We start from the raw sequence: 14856 nt of genomic DNA on the forward strand, positions 1-14856 counted from the left end.
TGTCAGTCAGTTAGTCAGTCTGTCTGTCTGTCTATAGCTGTATGCAGGTGCCCTGCATGGTGGATGAGAACATTAGTGTGATAAAGGGAACACTGGTGTGAGAAAGCCCAGGAACTGGACTGACATAGTTTCCCTAGAGATAGTTTAAGGAAAAAGTCCTTGGAACACACAGGTTGGTACATGAACCCATGAAGAAGCAGAGACCATTCCTTCCCCACTGATCTGAGACACCACCACCTTTGTTATGTAAGTTCTATATGTTCTTGTATCCGTCTCTGGTCTCTACTTTGGGTTCTGTCTCTCTGCCGCTGTCCCACTGTTTACAAGACCCTGCTTTTATTCTTTATTTTGTTGTGCTATGGCAAAAGCTTTTCCTTCTTCTCACTGGAAATCCCAGCCTTGGCCTCCATCTTTGGAGGCCCCTCCCCTGTGCCCTTGAACCTTGACCCCTCCCCTGAAAGGTCAAGACCACTCCCACGGGCTGTTGAAACTGCTTGCCAGAAAATGAACACGTGGTTTTCCCATTTTTGTCTCAGGTGGTTGCGTTGGTGACCTTCTGTTCCCCTCAGGGCCACCAGGGAGCATGGGTGTCTAATTAAACCTGGATATCTTTTAATCTGGTCTGATTTGGCTTGATTGGGATAATTTTGCATTGGCAGAGAGCTCACACTAGAAAATATTCTTAACACTTACCTCTCAAATATTATTCCTGTCCAAATCTTTGTTCTTATTTATTCTTCCAAATAGACTTTTGAATTGTTTTGTTTGCTATTCTTTGAAAATATTCAGTTTGGGTTTTGAACAGAATATCTTAAGTTTGTAGATTAATTTGGGGGAGATAAATCTTGCCTGTGTATCTCATTGTTTCCAAAGTGTCGGTGTCCGGTGCCAGCCCGGACCATAAATTATTTCTCCGGACCAGAGGGGAGGTGTGGGAATAAAGACACAACTCACATGGCTTTATCAGGAGGGAGATTCTCAGTGATCCTTCATGAAATCCTGAGTTCACATCCTGAAAATTCCACCATGTTTATTCTCCAAACAGCTTTTATACCAAACCATAAACTGAGGGGGAAGTTCATTAGCATTCTGTTTCCTAGGTAACCAGGTGAATGGCATTTAGCCACATCTTCCTATCTTCCTGCTCTGCATGCCAGCTCTGTCCAATAGGCCGAATTAGATCTCTATCCTCCAAACTACAAAGAAAGGAGGAGAACGATATTAGCATATCTTGATCCTTTTAGGATGGCGACATCCTGTCTGGAAGGCTATGTGACCACCTTCTGTGTGGCCAGGTATGAGCTGGCCTGTAAGTCTGGCTGCCATACAATATAGGACCTGTATAATATTGCCCCACACCAGAGGTTTCAAGGAAGTATTTTTTTAATGCTTTATTTTTATTTTTTCTGTGTATTCTTGTTTTACCTGCCTATATATTTGTGTGAGGGTGTTGGACTCCCTGAAACTGGCGTTACAGACACTTGTGAGCTGCCATGTGGGTGCTGGGAATTGAACCCTGGTCCTCTGGGAGGAGCAGCCAGTGCTCTTAACCGCTGAGCCATCTCTCTAGCCCTTCAGTGAACTATTTCTAATGAAGTGTTTGAGAATTTTGTATGTGGCGCCGAGTGAGTTGACAGAAAGGTGCCAACACACCCATCTGCAGTTGCGATTCTGGCGTTGATCCATCGGTTTTATTAGGACAGGTTATTGTTTTCAGTTGTCAGAAGCAAAGCCTGCAGCTGAGTTCAGCTGGGGACGTGAGCGAGGTTTGTATGTGGCAGTTCTGTAAGCTGAGTCTGTCTTTACTGCATGGCGAGCGAGTGGCTTCTTAAGAAGAGTGGTAGACTTTCAGTGGCCACGGTGGCCAGAGAGACCTCAGTTGACCTCAGCCTGGGGTTGTCGCCTGCAACTGTCACTCTATGCCCATTCTTTCAGGAGTCCCTTCCGGGGAATCTCCTGCACAGCTCAGCCTAGTTGCTTTCTTTGGAGGCTCTCATTCCTTTCCCTGAATGCCACTATTCTTACCATGATTAGACTTCATTTCACTGCCTCTGTCTCAGCAGCTCCTTCCGTTGACTTCAGCACCATCCCCTTCCCTAGCCAGAATCCTCGATTGTATTTCTGATGTCCTTGGGATTACTCAGTGGGAGGTCTCATCCTTAGCGCTGGAATAACTAGGTCTCCTCTCTCCAGTGGACATATCGTCTTTACCATCATAAAGTGTGGTGTGGGTCTCCAGAGGAAAGCATCATGCGTTGAGACTGTGCGGTTAGGGGAGGATGAACTGGCAAAAGTTGTGGTTAATCTCTTGCCTAAGTGGTAGTCCTTGTTCGCCTGGCCAAATGAAAGCCTAATCTGACCATTGTTTGGAGTTGATGCAGATTAGATATCTTTGTGACCCGTGAAAAATCTTTGATCTATTTATACAATCTGCTCTGTGTTTAAGAGAACCGCCAGCCGGCCAGGCCAGGCTCTATGTATGGAGAATTTGCAGCCCTGTTGCAACCAGGAACACGACTAAAGCAAGCTGTTCTTCGTTTTTAGGAAATGGAAAGTCGTCTGAGTTTCCTCTCTCAGTCCTGTCAAATGTGTGCTATTGTTTTCGTCTTTTCCTTTTCGGCTCTCTTTCCTGTGCTCTTTCTGAAGCTACGGCATGGCAGGTTTCCCTTGGCACGTCACTTTCTGCAAATTGCGCTTGTGTGACACACGAATACAAACAGGCTCACATGCAAAGACAGAAAAATTTGGAACCGAGCGCGTGTGTGTTTTCCAGAACACTGCGGTTAATATTTACACTAATTCATAATTTTCAGTGCCTTTCTGAGGGTACGATTGCAAGCCAGTATGAAAAGAGAGCGATTTTATTCCAAAAGCATTTTTAGGTCAAATAATGATACGGTCACCGGGAGGAGGAGCTCCATTCGGACTGTGGCTTGTTCCCCCTTTACTCAGCATCCCACAGGGTCATGCTGCTGTAGGGCTCTGTCAGGCTGACGCTTGTGTCCAGGAGCCTTACTCTGACTCTCCCCTGCTTCCTTTTCCTCTCCTCTCAGGATGAGAAACTGGTTTATTTTTGTTAGGCAGCTACACAGACAGCCAGAGCCTTCTCCACATCGAGTAAGCTATGGGCGTCTCTAGAGTAGATGACTATTCTACTCCTTGCTCTCACTTCCCTGCCACTCCCTTAGGCGGGGCAGGATACATCCTTTCTCCTTAGAGGTCTGCTCTGGGCTGCCTTTTTGTACTTCAGGCAAGGAGCATCCTGAATCCTTTGAGGCCTGTAGGACCCTAAGATGCTCTGGCTGACTTGGCTGTCGGCTAGCCCCTGACAAAGCCCCATGTACCAAGACCACGAGCCTGTTGTCTCATTCCTTTGAAGGAATGCTTCTTCGTGGAAGCAGGACACTTTATAAGGCTGTGTACTCACCAGAAACTCTTTATGCAAGGGAGGAGGCCAACCCAGATGAGAAAGAGCGTTTAGGCTTCACTCAGAGGAGACGGGCCTTCTTGTTTATCTGAAAAATGTCTGTGAATATTTATGGTTCGTGCATTGAACAGTGTTCTCGCACATGCCAGGGCCTGAGCTAAGAGTAAGTATCATGAACCTTTATGTTTATGGTGGTATTTCACATATGCACAGTGTTGTATGAGGGATAAGAATTCAAGATGGTGAACAATGACACTTGGCATATCTAGCAAATTAAAGAAATACTTCTTTCCTATTCTTTGATTGTCTTTGACTTTCAGAGCAGTGCAGGCCTCCCTGTCACCTCAGGGAGGCGTTCTGGGAAAAGGTCATTGTTGGAAGGAGGCTTCGTGACATTTGAGCTCCCTCCCATGAAGTGTCTGTGACAAGTGTCAGTGTTGTGGGCCTGTGCCCTCCCCTGTGGTTTCTCAGAGCCAGAACACGGAAGTGTACTGATGCCCAGACTTACTTGTTTTTCAGGGACAGAGGACGGTCTATGCAAAGTTTGGGAAAAATGTTTATCTCCCCGAAGATGCCGAGTTTTACTTTATTTATGACGGGTCGCATCAGAGACACGTGGTGATTGCTGAGCGCATCGAAGCTAATGTTCTTCAAGCCAGCATTCCAGGTGAGGAGGCTTCTGGGTGGTAGGGGCGGGGGGCATCTGTGTCTTCTCTCCAGGGTATCTGCCAAGAGAAGAATCACAAGGAAAAAGAAGAAACACTCACCAAGTTCAGGAGTTCACATGGGTGTATGTGTATGCTGTTAGGGAGGCCACTTGTCCCATGCCACCAACTCCTGGGGTCCCTCCGGTAGTGTCTGCCTTGACTTAGTCCCAGCAGGCTTCATCCCACTGGCTGCCCCCGCTCTCTGTCTAGTGTACTTGGTGCATCTAATGGAGGTTGTGTGCCTTGGATGTCACCTCTTGAGTTCCAGCCTGATGCCTGGGTTGGCTCTGGACAAGGTGACATGACAGACCATGTCTTCATTCTCCTTCCTTATTCCTCTGTGGTCAGCCTGGCAGCCCTAGGACCTCACATATAACAAACAAAACAAAACAAAGAAGCCAAAAGCAAAAAAACCAAAAAAAACAAAACCAAACAAAACAAAAAAATAAACCAAATGCTTGGCAATGGTGTGCATGCCTTTAATCCTAGCACTTGGAAGGCAGAGGCGGGTGAATCTCTGAGTTTGAGGCCGGCCTGGTCTATAGAGGGAGTTCCAGGACAGCCAGGGCTATACAGAAAAACCCTGTCTTAAAAATCAATCAATCAGCCAATCAGTCAACCAGTCAGTCAAACAAACAAACAACAACATTGCTGCATTTGTTAATGGCCCTTGTCATTCTGCTGTTGGGCCCTTGCCTGCTACCCTTTCACTCTGGCAAATGCACTTACATCTTTTCTGTTCCGAGTTTCTGTCGCACCTGTGCCTCCAACTGTAACACCCGCACCTGCGTGACTCTCTTGGTACAGTTCGCGCGCCACTGTACCATAGCGAGCCGGGCAAGGGCCTGGAGATTGAAAGAACACACAAGAGACCTGGGTCATTCGAAAGGAGATCAGCCGAATGCCGTTTATTCAAACTTAGGAAAAACCTTAAAGTCCTAGCTGCTACACAATGGAATAGACCCCAGGCAGGTGGGAAATTACCTTGTCCAAGGTGGAGGCCGCAGGCCTGTGAGCATTTGCCAGTGAGCACAAGGGCCCTGCACTCAGGAGGAGCTCAGTGACTCTTCTCAGTCCAGCCATGATGTGGTCCTGGGGGTTCGGATGCTATGGACACATGGAAACTCTACAAAAGACAAAAACACATAGCTGGACAGAAACTTACCAACCATAGCAGAATGAGAAAGCAAGACAAAGAAGAGGGATGTAGGGAGGGCAGGTGACAGGGTGACCAGCCACAACGGAAGTAGTGAGAACATCCACAAGTCGCAGGAGCCATTTCTGGAGGGGGCCTTGGAGAAGGCCTGTTTTTTTGTTGACTTTGTTCATCTACAACAGACTCTGGTTGGTAGTCTTTATTCCACACCCAAAGCAGCTCCATGGATCTATGGTGTACTTCAATAAGTTTCAGATAGGGTTTAAAACGCCTGTTGTCTCAATAAATGACTAAGGATATATGATACTGTTTATAGCAGAACAGAAAGAGCGAGGGGCCCTCATCTGGCAGACTGGAACCTAGGGGTTGGGCGGGAGGGAAAAGTGAAGTGTGGGAAAGGGCTGTGGTTGGTGGGAAGGGACTTTGAAGTCCTCAGAGCTCCTAGAGCATCAATTAAAACCCCAGAGTCACCGAAAAAAAAAGATGATATCAGCTCATGAGTGGACCCCAGGATGATGTCACCCTACTTTCTACTTGTCCTCTGGAGAGTGCTGTCTACTCGGGGTAAATGATTTGTTATTCTGCCATCTAGGCCATTGGCTTCAGGAGACCGTGATGGTGTCTGTGTGCCTCTGCTCAGAAGGGTACTCCCCAGTGACCATGGGCTCCGGATCAGTGACCTACGTGGACAACATGGCCTGTAGACTGGCTCGTCTACTCGTCACTCAGGCTGACCGGCTCACGGCCTGTAGTCACCAGATGCTGCTGACCCCGTTTGCCCTGACAATGGAAGCACTGCCTGCCTTGGATGAGGAGCTGGTGCTGGCCCTGAGCCAACTGGAGCTGCCTTTGGGCTGGACGGTCCTGGGAAATTTCTCTCTTGAAGGTAGGTCCGTGTCAAAAAACTCAGGTGTGCGGTGTGTTCTTTCTATTTCAAGTCCAGGGTGTGCCTTAAAGTTTACCTTCTCTTTTATGGGTAGATTTTTCTTGCTACCTTTTAGCTGAACCTTTAGCCCTAATGTGGCTTGGTTCTCTGAAGTCTTCATCCATTCATCTCTCAGCTGGCTGCTGCTTCTGGGCCCCAGGCAGTCTCAGGAGGCAACATTCAAGGGCTTTGCTGCAGGTGGTGGTAGTAGTGGTCTTTCTTTATGGCTGGTTCTTGAGCCTGTGGCTTTGGACTCTTAATTCCTTTGGCCAGTTTGTTGCCATGAGAAGAAACCGTTGTTGCCATCATCCAAATAGGAAAGAAGGACAATAAGAGCTCTGGGAACTGCTCAGGAGAGATGAAGCCTGAAAGAAAGGTAACAGATGAGCTGACATCTCCAACAAAGGAAGTGCCAGGAGATGAGATGGCTCAGTGGGAAGAGCTTGCTGAGCAAGCTTGAAATTTGATCTCCAGCGCCCACATAAAACAAAACAAAACAAAACAAAACACCAAAAAAGTGGCATTTGCAACTCCACACTGGTAAGATGGAGGCAAGATGATCTCTGGGGCTCCCTAGCCAGCCAGTGTGGCTAAATTGGTGAGATATAGCTCCATCTGGAGACAATGTCTTTAAAAAAAATCAACACGGGTAACTTGTGAGAAACAACACTCTGGCCTCTCCATGCACACGCAGCACACAAATGTATACCTGCATTCACACCACCATGCACACACAAACTCACATACACTCACGTGCACCTGCACACGGGAGCCCTAGCGCATGCACACGAAGTCAGTGTTCCCCAATGCATTTATAGATTTTTTTTTTAATTGAGAGGTAGATTCACATCACTGCCAGTCTGAAGCCAGCCTGGCCTCTACATAGCGAGTTCCAGGTCAGCTGGGGGAGGTCCAGAGATCATCTGTCTCAAAGTGTTTTCAAGTTGACATACATTTGTATGTATCTATCGGGTATGCTGTGATCATTGTATACATGTAAGCAATGCATATTGATCAAACCAAAGTGATTATTATTCCATGTCCTCAGTTATGCGTAATTTCATTGTATTACATTTGCACTAACTTTTAGAGTTACTAAGGGTGGCTGGATTCTTGTTCTCCAGTGCTAGGATTTTTGTAGAGCTATGGAAATCATATATAAGCCCACTTGGGTATGAAAGCAAGCTGTTCAGTAGATGTTCCTTTAAAAAAACTTTCATTTATTATTTATTCCATATATATATATATATATATACATACATATATATCTATTACTTATTTAGATTGAGGGGGCTTTGTGCCCCAGTGCACATGTGGCAGTCAGAGGGCAACTTTCGAGAGTCATCTCTCTGCCTCATTATGTGGATCCCACAGATGAAACCCAGGGCTGACAGCAGACGCTTTACCACCCAGCCAGCTCACCAAGTCACTTAGCGCTTTCCTAAGGTGATTACAAATGACTTTGTGGACGATCCAGAGGTACTGTTTTCTGCACACTGCGTACGTTGTCAATGCGCTGTTTTCCTCTCACGGCTTCAGCTTTGTGGTTGGATGATGTGACTTCAAAGAGTTTGATCCCTGATCAAGTCTGGGTGTGACTTACAGGTTGGCTTAAATTTGATTGTGGGTGAGATTGAGTGTTTCACTGTAAGTAATGGGTATGGTTTTTATAAACAGGGTACTGAGACCATTATCTACAGCCAGAGAAGATACTCATCTCTCCATTCAATCAGAGTTATTATAAACCTTCCCAGGGCACTTATGGATGTTTCTGAATTTTTCTAAGACCTAGGATAAGAGGAATCCATGAGTATCACCCAGCACTAGCCTGCATGTGAACACACTTAAGCCGTGGGCCCCCAAAGAGCAGTTTATATGCATACGTGGTGCTTTGAGTTTTCCATGTCAGAATTCAGAATTTAAAATTTTCTAACGTCTGTGGATTTATAATAGTATGTGTGTATGATTTCCCAGTGTATTTGCAGTAGTACATGCATGATTTCCCATGTTGGGTATATATTTCTGATAGATATATATAAAACATAAATTCAGAGAGCTGTAGTTGCCTAATGTTGTCCTGCTGCTGTTTCCAAGGCTGTCTACAGATTCATTCTTGGATAAGAGAAAAAGGGAGGCAGTTCCTTGCCTTTTGACAGTGAGACATTTTACAAAATGGAAAAATAGTTCCTAATGTCAGAGTTGTTAACAAGAGTACTTTCAAGTCTGGTTATCTCCTTACCTTAGGAGCCCTGGCTGGGGGACCTGTGCAAATCACTTTGTATTTAATTTGGGTGTTCACAGATGAATCGTATTTCATTTATTTATTATTAGTTTCAAAACTGGTACAAACAGTCAATGTGTTTCAGTATGGGGTTTTTGCAGTTCTTTTTCTTGTTTATTCTTTTACTCCACTAGCCTCTCTGAGCCCTCTGTCCTCCTCAGTTGGTCTCCTTCACCCCCTGTGGCCACTGTTTCTATGTCACGTCACGTATGTTCTATGGCCCGCTTGTTTTTCTTCCCAACCCCCACTTGGGTTGTTGTCTCCTCTCGTCCTCCTCTTCCTGGTCTCTTGACCTTTACCAGTATAGTGATGACGTAAGGATTAGGCTGAGGGTTGGGCCTGTGAAAATTTGTATTGTATTCCTGGTGGGGACATCAGTCATAAGCAGAATCCAGTTTCCTTCCTAGTAATTGTGTTTGAAATTTACTTATTTAACTGAAGGGACATAAAACTATCCCTGTTACTGAGTACTGTGGAGTGCCTTGATAGGTGTGTCCACTGTGTAATGTTTAAATCTGGTTGAATAGACTTCCTCTCAAGTACGCATCATTTCTTCGTGTTTGAAACTTTTCAGAATCCTTTCCTGTACCCCTTTGACATATACAGTTGCTGTTACCCAGAACCCTTTGCTCCGGTCTAGCTGTCACATCACACCTTCTGATGACAGGTCCCCTCCCCACCCTGGTCTCTGGTGACTGATTCTGTTTCTGTGACGGTACTTTCTGAGAGGCGAGGCCACATGTGGGATTGTGTGGTACTGACTTGTCTGTGTCTGGCTTTTTCTCTGTAACACAATGATCTCCAGTTCCAGTCCTGCGGCCATAGATGACTGGGTTTCATTTTTTTTTTTGATGAATCATATATGACTGTGTTTTCCTTCTGCACTCATCGCTCGTTGCATATGTTTTTGGCTATTATGGCTAGGGCTGCCCTGAGTATGAGGTTGTAGATGTTTCTCTAGCCGTTTTCTCTTATTTCATTTCCTTTGCATATCTAGTAGTGGAATGATGGGGTTACGTGGTTTGCTCTGGTTAGGATTTTTAAAGGACCCTACAAACCGTTCAGCCGTCGTTTATCTTAGTGCCGGTCAGAAACACTGAAAAAATTTCCCTATTCATGCTTTAAATTTTTTTACCCATTTTTAACGATTTCTTTAGATATGAACATTATTTTACCAGAGGATTATTAGTTAACTTGGATAATAGCTTTTGTAGAAAGAGCCTGACTCGAGGCCTACCGTGAAACGTTACTGCGTTCCTTTGTATTCTGTGGTGAAATCGTCCCTTTTTCCTTCGATGGCGTCAAGGAGAGACGAGGAGGGGACACTGTATCCCTTAGAAAAGCAGGGTCTCCTCCTGGCCTGCATCTTGCACGTCAGCAGTCATAATACAACTTTGTTATCCATGCAAGAAAAGGAAGTGCCCTAGGTTTTATTTAATTTCAGGCCTTCCATTAAACTGCGCTTCTGTTTCATAAAATTAAACCCATTTCTTCTGTGAAACAGCTTTTATGATAGAAGCTTTTGCAGGGCCCCCGAACTCCTTGTTTTCAGTAAGACGCGGAGTGGAGTAATAGAATTACCCAAGAAGAGGTCAGTTTATCTGCTTTGTTTTGGGTTTCTTGCCTGTTTGTGTTTTGACAGCAATGTTTTTGTGGAGATTGGTATAATGTAGACAATTAGGTTAACCGGGATAAATTTTCTAATGTCTTACTGATTGGCACTCAAGGGACATCTGAGTTGAAGCCTCCCTTCCTGCTCAGCCAAATGGCTTCCCTGCATTTGTGTTTCCAGAACCCTGGCAGGGATGGCTGATAGGTCAGGCTTTACCGGGTGGAGGATGCCATGTGGCCTTCTCAAGTCTAATGGTGTTGGCCTTGTGAACACAGTTAATTCTTTGCCAGCCGACTGAGAGATACAGCTTGTCCTGTGAATGCCTTCTAACTAAAGTGTGTGTGTGTGTGTGTGTGTGTGTGTGTAAGACCCCTTCTTTTAAAAGGTCACATATAGTATTTTTACATATATTAATACACATACATTAATATGTATCCAGTTGGCAGACTGGAGATTTTGTTTTGTAAGGTGTCCTAGTTAGGGTTTCTATTGCTGTGATGAAATACCGTGACCAAAAGAAAGTTGGGGAAGAAAAGGTTTATTTGGCTTTCACTTCCACATTGTAGTCTGTCATTGAAAGAGGTCAGGACAGAAAAACAAGACAGAAACTTGGAGGCAGGATCTGATGCAGAAGCCATGGAGGGGAGCTGCTTACTGGCTTGTTTACATGGCTTCTTTGTTTGTTTTTGGTTTTTTTGAGACAGGGTTTCTCTGTAGCTTTGGAACCTGTTGTCCTGGAACTAAGCTCTTGTAGACCAGGCTGGCCTCGAACTCACAGAGATATGCCTGCCTCTGCCGAGTGCTGGGATTAAAGGCGTGTGCCACCACAGCCAGACTCAGCTTGCTTCTTTATAGAACCCAGGATCACCAGCCTAGGAATGACACCCCCCACCAAGGGCTGGGCTCTTCCCCATTGATCACTGATTAAAAAAAATGCCCTATAGCCAGATCTTATGGAAGCAGTTTGTTCCTCAGTTATGTTCCTTCCTTTCAGATAACTCTAGTTTGTGTCAAATTGACATAAAACTATCCGGCACATAAGGGTAAACTATTATTGTGAAAAGTGGACTTTAAGACCCTCTGTAGGTCTGTAGGTAAACATGGACCACTCGCTTTAGGGTATTCTAGGCAGATGTTTTTCTATTCCTGATGGTGCATATGGGTTCTGTTAACACCCACAAAACATTCGATATGATGTTAAATTTGCAGGGGAAATGACAAAAAAAAGTTTGTTCTTTATGAAGTTTAAAGAGGTCACCTTGCTTCCTGCTTTTATAAGTTATTCTGTCCACAGAAAGAATTTGGAAGATAAGCCAGTTGGTCCTTTCAACGTTTCTTTGGGACGGTCTTGGGTTTAAACTTAGCCCATGTATCTAGGAGGTTGTGTGTATTTGCTGTGTGGGGAATCAAGCATCAAAGAGGGCTGGTTGGTGGTCCTGACGGGACCCAGTGGTGACAGATTAGAAGACGACGTATCTCAACTCTCAATTCTTTATTGCATAGATTGGGTTAAGAATCTGTTCCGTAATCCTGTCTTGATAATCAAAAACAAAAAAAAAAAATCTGTTCCCTAACTGGCGCCATCCTAGATTTAAACATAATCTAGAAACTAGATAAGATTTCCCAGTTGCAGAATACATGTTCTTGAGGGCAAGTCTGAGCAGTGTCTTGTTTGTATAAAACCCGGTTGTAGCACGATGAATAGGAACTTAAGGGAAAACCAGTGACCGTTGTGATGAGGTACACATGTAACGTACAGTACAGGGAAAGTAACACGGCGGGCGTTGTCCCCGTGGAGATGGGCGGTGAGCATGGCTATGCTCTCTGCTCAGGAGGGTCTCCGTGTATTACCATCCTCTGGGTACAGTACAGGGAAAGTAACACGGCGCTGTCCCCGTGGAGATGGGCGGTGAGCATGGCTCTGCTCTGCTCAGGAGGGTCTCCGTGTATTACCATCCTCTGGGTACAGTACAGGGAAAGTAACACGGCGCTGTCCCAGCGGAGATAGGCGGTGAGCATGGCTATGCTCTCTGCTCAGGAGGGTCTCCGTGTATTACCATCCTCTGGGTACAGTACAGGGAAAGTAACACGGCGCTGTCCCCGTGGAGATGGGCGGTGAGCATGGCTCTGCTCTGCTCAGGAGGGTCTCCGTGTATTACCATCCTCTGGGTACAGTACAGGGAAAGTAACACGGCGCTATCCCCGTGGAGATGGGCGGTGAGCATGGCTATGCTCTCTGCTCAGGAGGGTCTCCGTGTATTACCATCCTCTGGGTACAGTACAGGGAAAGTAACACGGCGCTGTCCCCGTGGAGATGGGCGGTGAGCATGGCTCTGCTCTGCTCAGGAGGATCTCCGTGTATTACCATCCTCTGGAGACTGTGTGGCTCTCAGTGCAGCACAGCTGATGAGAGGACATGCCGAGCCCATGGGGCTTCAGTAGCTGTGAAACTGTCTTGGCTGTCAGGGTTCACACATGGCCATCCTGCTCCATGGCCCACTCACCCATCACCTTTCTTTTAGGCAGCAAGAGAAAGGAGTTATGTGGGTGAGCAGTGTTTGCAGAGCAAATTAGTTCTTCATTTGCATGGGAAAGAGACCTGTAACCCGCAGGAAGCCAGAGGAGTGAGCACTTGAGATGAAGCTGTGTCCCCTTTGTCCCTGAAACCAGGTATTAGCTGTGGATTCAGGAAGGAAGGAGAGCGAGGCTCAGGTGCAGGCGCTTTTTCCTGGGCTGACTTCATGTGGTCCAGGTCCAGAGGACGTGCTGGATTGTGAGGCTTGCGTGCTGGCCTGCAGACCACGGGGCCTGTCTGTTTTGTCATTCTACTCAAAGCTTTGTCCTGGCCGACCGGTTTCAGAGGGCACTAGCTGAAATGCCAGTGGGCAAGAAAGAAAGATCGAGTGCAACATACAAATTCCTGTGCTTTATTTTCTTTCTGAGTTTTTCAGTTAGTGCATTGTGGGACGCACCTGATCCTGGTGGTTGTGCCTTTCTTTTGGAGAGCTTTTTTGTTTGTTTGTTTTAGGAAGTAGTTGTGTATGTATCCAGTAGTGCTTCGTAGCCTTTTGTCACTTCTGGTATTTTCTATGGGGCGATCATCGCCATGCCTTCTTTCTGACACATTAAACTGGTATTCTATCCCTTTGGTTGCTAAGGTAACCCTGAGAGTGGGTACTAATGATAGGGGACAGTGATCTTTGGAATTGTGCCAATGGTAAATTTCTGTGTCAAATTGATACAATTATTTTGCAGTGCTTAGGTTTGTGTGTAGGTACCCTTTAGGAAGATTTTAATCCTTAATTTAAACATGTTTTCATTGTTTTCCAAGCCTGTTCTAGGTCTTCAAGGAATAGAGTTCCTGGCTATAAGAACACAGTGCAGACTTGAACTCCTTCAGGGAAAGAATTATTGTCCCCGTCAGATAGTTTGAGTTTGTTTTGCACCTTAAGTGATGCCTCTTATTGGGCGCGTTCTCTTTTTTAGAAACTGTGCCTTTAAGAAGAAGAAACATCATAAACTCTTCTGTAAAAAGGAGCTTCCTGATGGGAGATATGACTCGTGGTTAAGAGTACTGGCTGCTCTTGCAGAAGACCTGGGTTTGATTCTGAGCACCCACATGGTGGCTCAAAATCATCCATAACATTCCAGGATAGCTGGGCGGTGGTGGTGCATGCCTTTAATCCCAGGACTGAGGAGGCAGAGACAGGTGCATCTCTGTGAGTTCAAGGCCAGCCTCGTCTACAAGAGCTGGTTTCAGGACGACAGCCAGGGTTATTACACAGCGCAACCCTGTCTTGAAAAACAAACACAAAATTCCAGGATATCTGATGATCTGTTCTGACCTCCACAGGCACCAGGCACGCACATGTTGCACCTACATACATGCAGGCCGATGCTCATGCATGTAAAATAATTAGGTATTTTAGAAACTTTGCCTCTGTCTGGCAACAGTAAGCCTTAGACTTGGAGTGGGGAATCCTAATGGTGTTCTCCCATCTGGGAAAGAGAACATAAGGGTGTATTTGGGTCACTGTCTCTCCCAATTATAATTTTCAGGAAAAAGAGAGAAGCTTTTATTTTTGAACGTCCTACCGTGGGGTGTTTCCCACAGGACCCCAAGCCCTGGGAGGCTTTGAAGTTCATCTCTGCTAGCCAGGCCCATCTCCACCCCCGTTACTCTTGGACTTGCCCAAACACACAGGATGCTCATACAGCTTTTGATTGCACACATGGGACTAGAGTTGAACTTGAAAATGACAGCAACCAAGAAATCATTTTATGGTTTATTTTTATTTTTATTTATTTTTATGGTTATTTTTTAAGTGGAATAAAAAGGTGGAAAGTTTCAGTTTTCTTACATTGCTTAATAGGATTTGGATGATGTTCTTGTGCTGGTTTATTTATTTTTTTTAAATGATACATGAGTTTTAAAACTACCAGTCTTTGATGGTTAAAAGCACAATTGTTGGAGAAGGTGAGTAGGAGAGATTGGGAGGTGGGCGGAGCAGAATTGGGCAGTGGGGAAATGGCCAGCTGTGTGCTCTGACCAAGTCCCTTTACTTGGCCCCAGTAACTTTTACAAAGCCTTTTGTTGACTCAGATAGGAGCCTTGGCATAGGCATGGATTCATACCAAGCTGTATGAAGAGAGGTTTGGAGAGATGACTCAGTGGTTTAGAGCACTCGCTGCTCTTCCAGAGGACCAGATTTGATTCCCAGCACCCACACGGCATCTTGCACCTGCTG

At 45.6% G+C, this 14856-nt stretch overlaps 1 protein-coding gene across 2 annotated transcripts in view; it reads left to right on the top strand.

Moving 5' to 3' along the window:
* Positions 1 to 14856, top strand: part of Arhgef28 (Rho guanine nucleotide exchange factor 28) — a 290004-nt gene that overhangs the window by 101918 nt on the left and 173230 nt on the right. For both annotated transcript variants that reach the window (XM_075976247.1, XM_075976246.1), the window contains exons 3-4: positions 3947 to 4094; positions 5883 to 6176. In XM_075976247.1, coding sequence (XP_075832362.1) covers positions 3947 to 4094; positions 5883 to 6176 — 442 coding nt within the window. The remainder of the gene's footprint in view (positions 1 to 3946; positions 4095 to 5882; positions 6177 to 14856) is intronic.

This window comes from Microtus pennsylvanicus, chromosome 6 (assembly GCF_037038515.1).
Source record: "Microtus pennsylvanicus isolate mMicPen1 chromosome 6, mMicPen1.hap1, whole genome shotgun sequence".
Classification (NCBI taxonomy): domain Eukaryota; kingdom Metazoa; phylum Chordata; class Mammalia; order Rodentia; family Cricetidae; genus Microtus; species Microtus pennsylvanicus.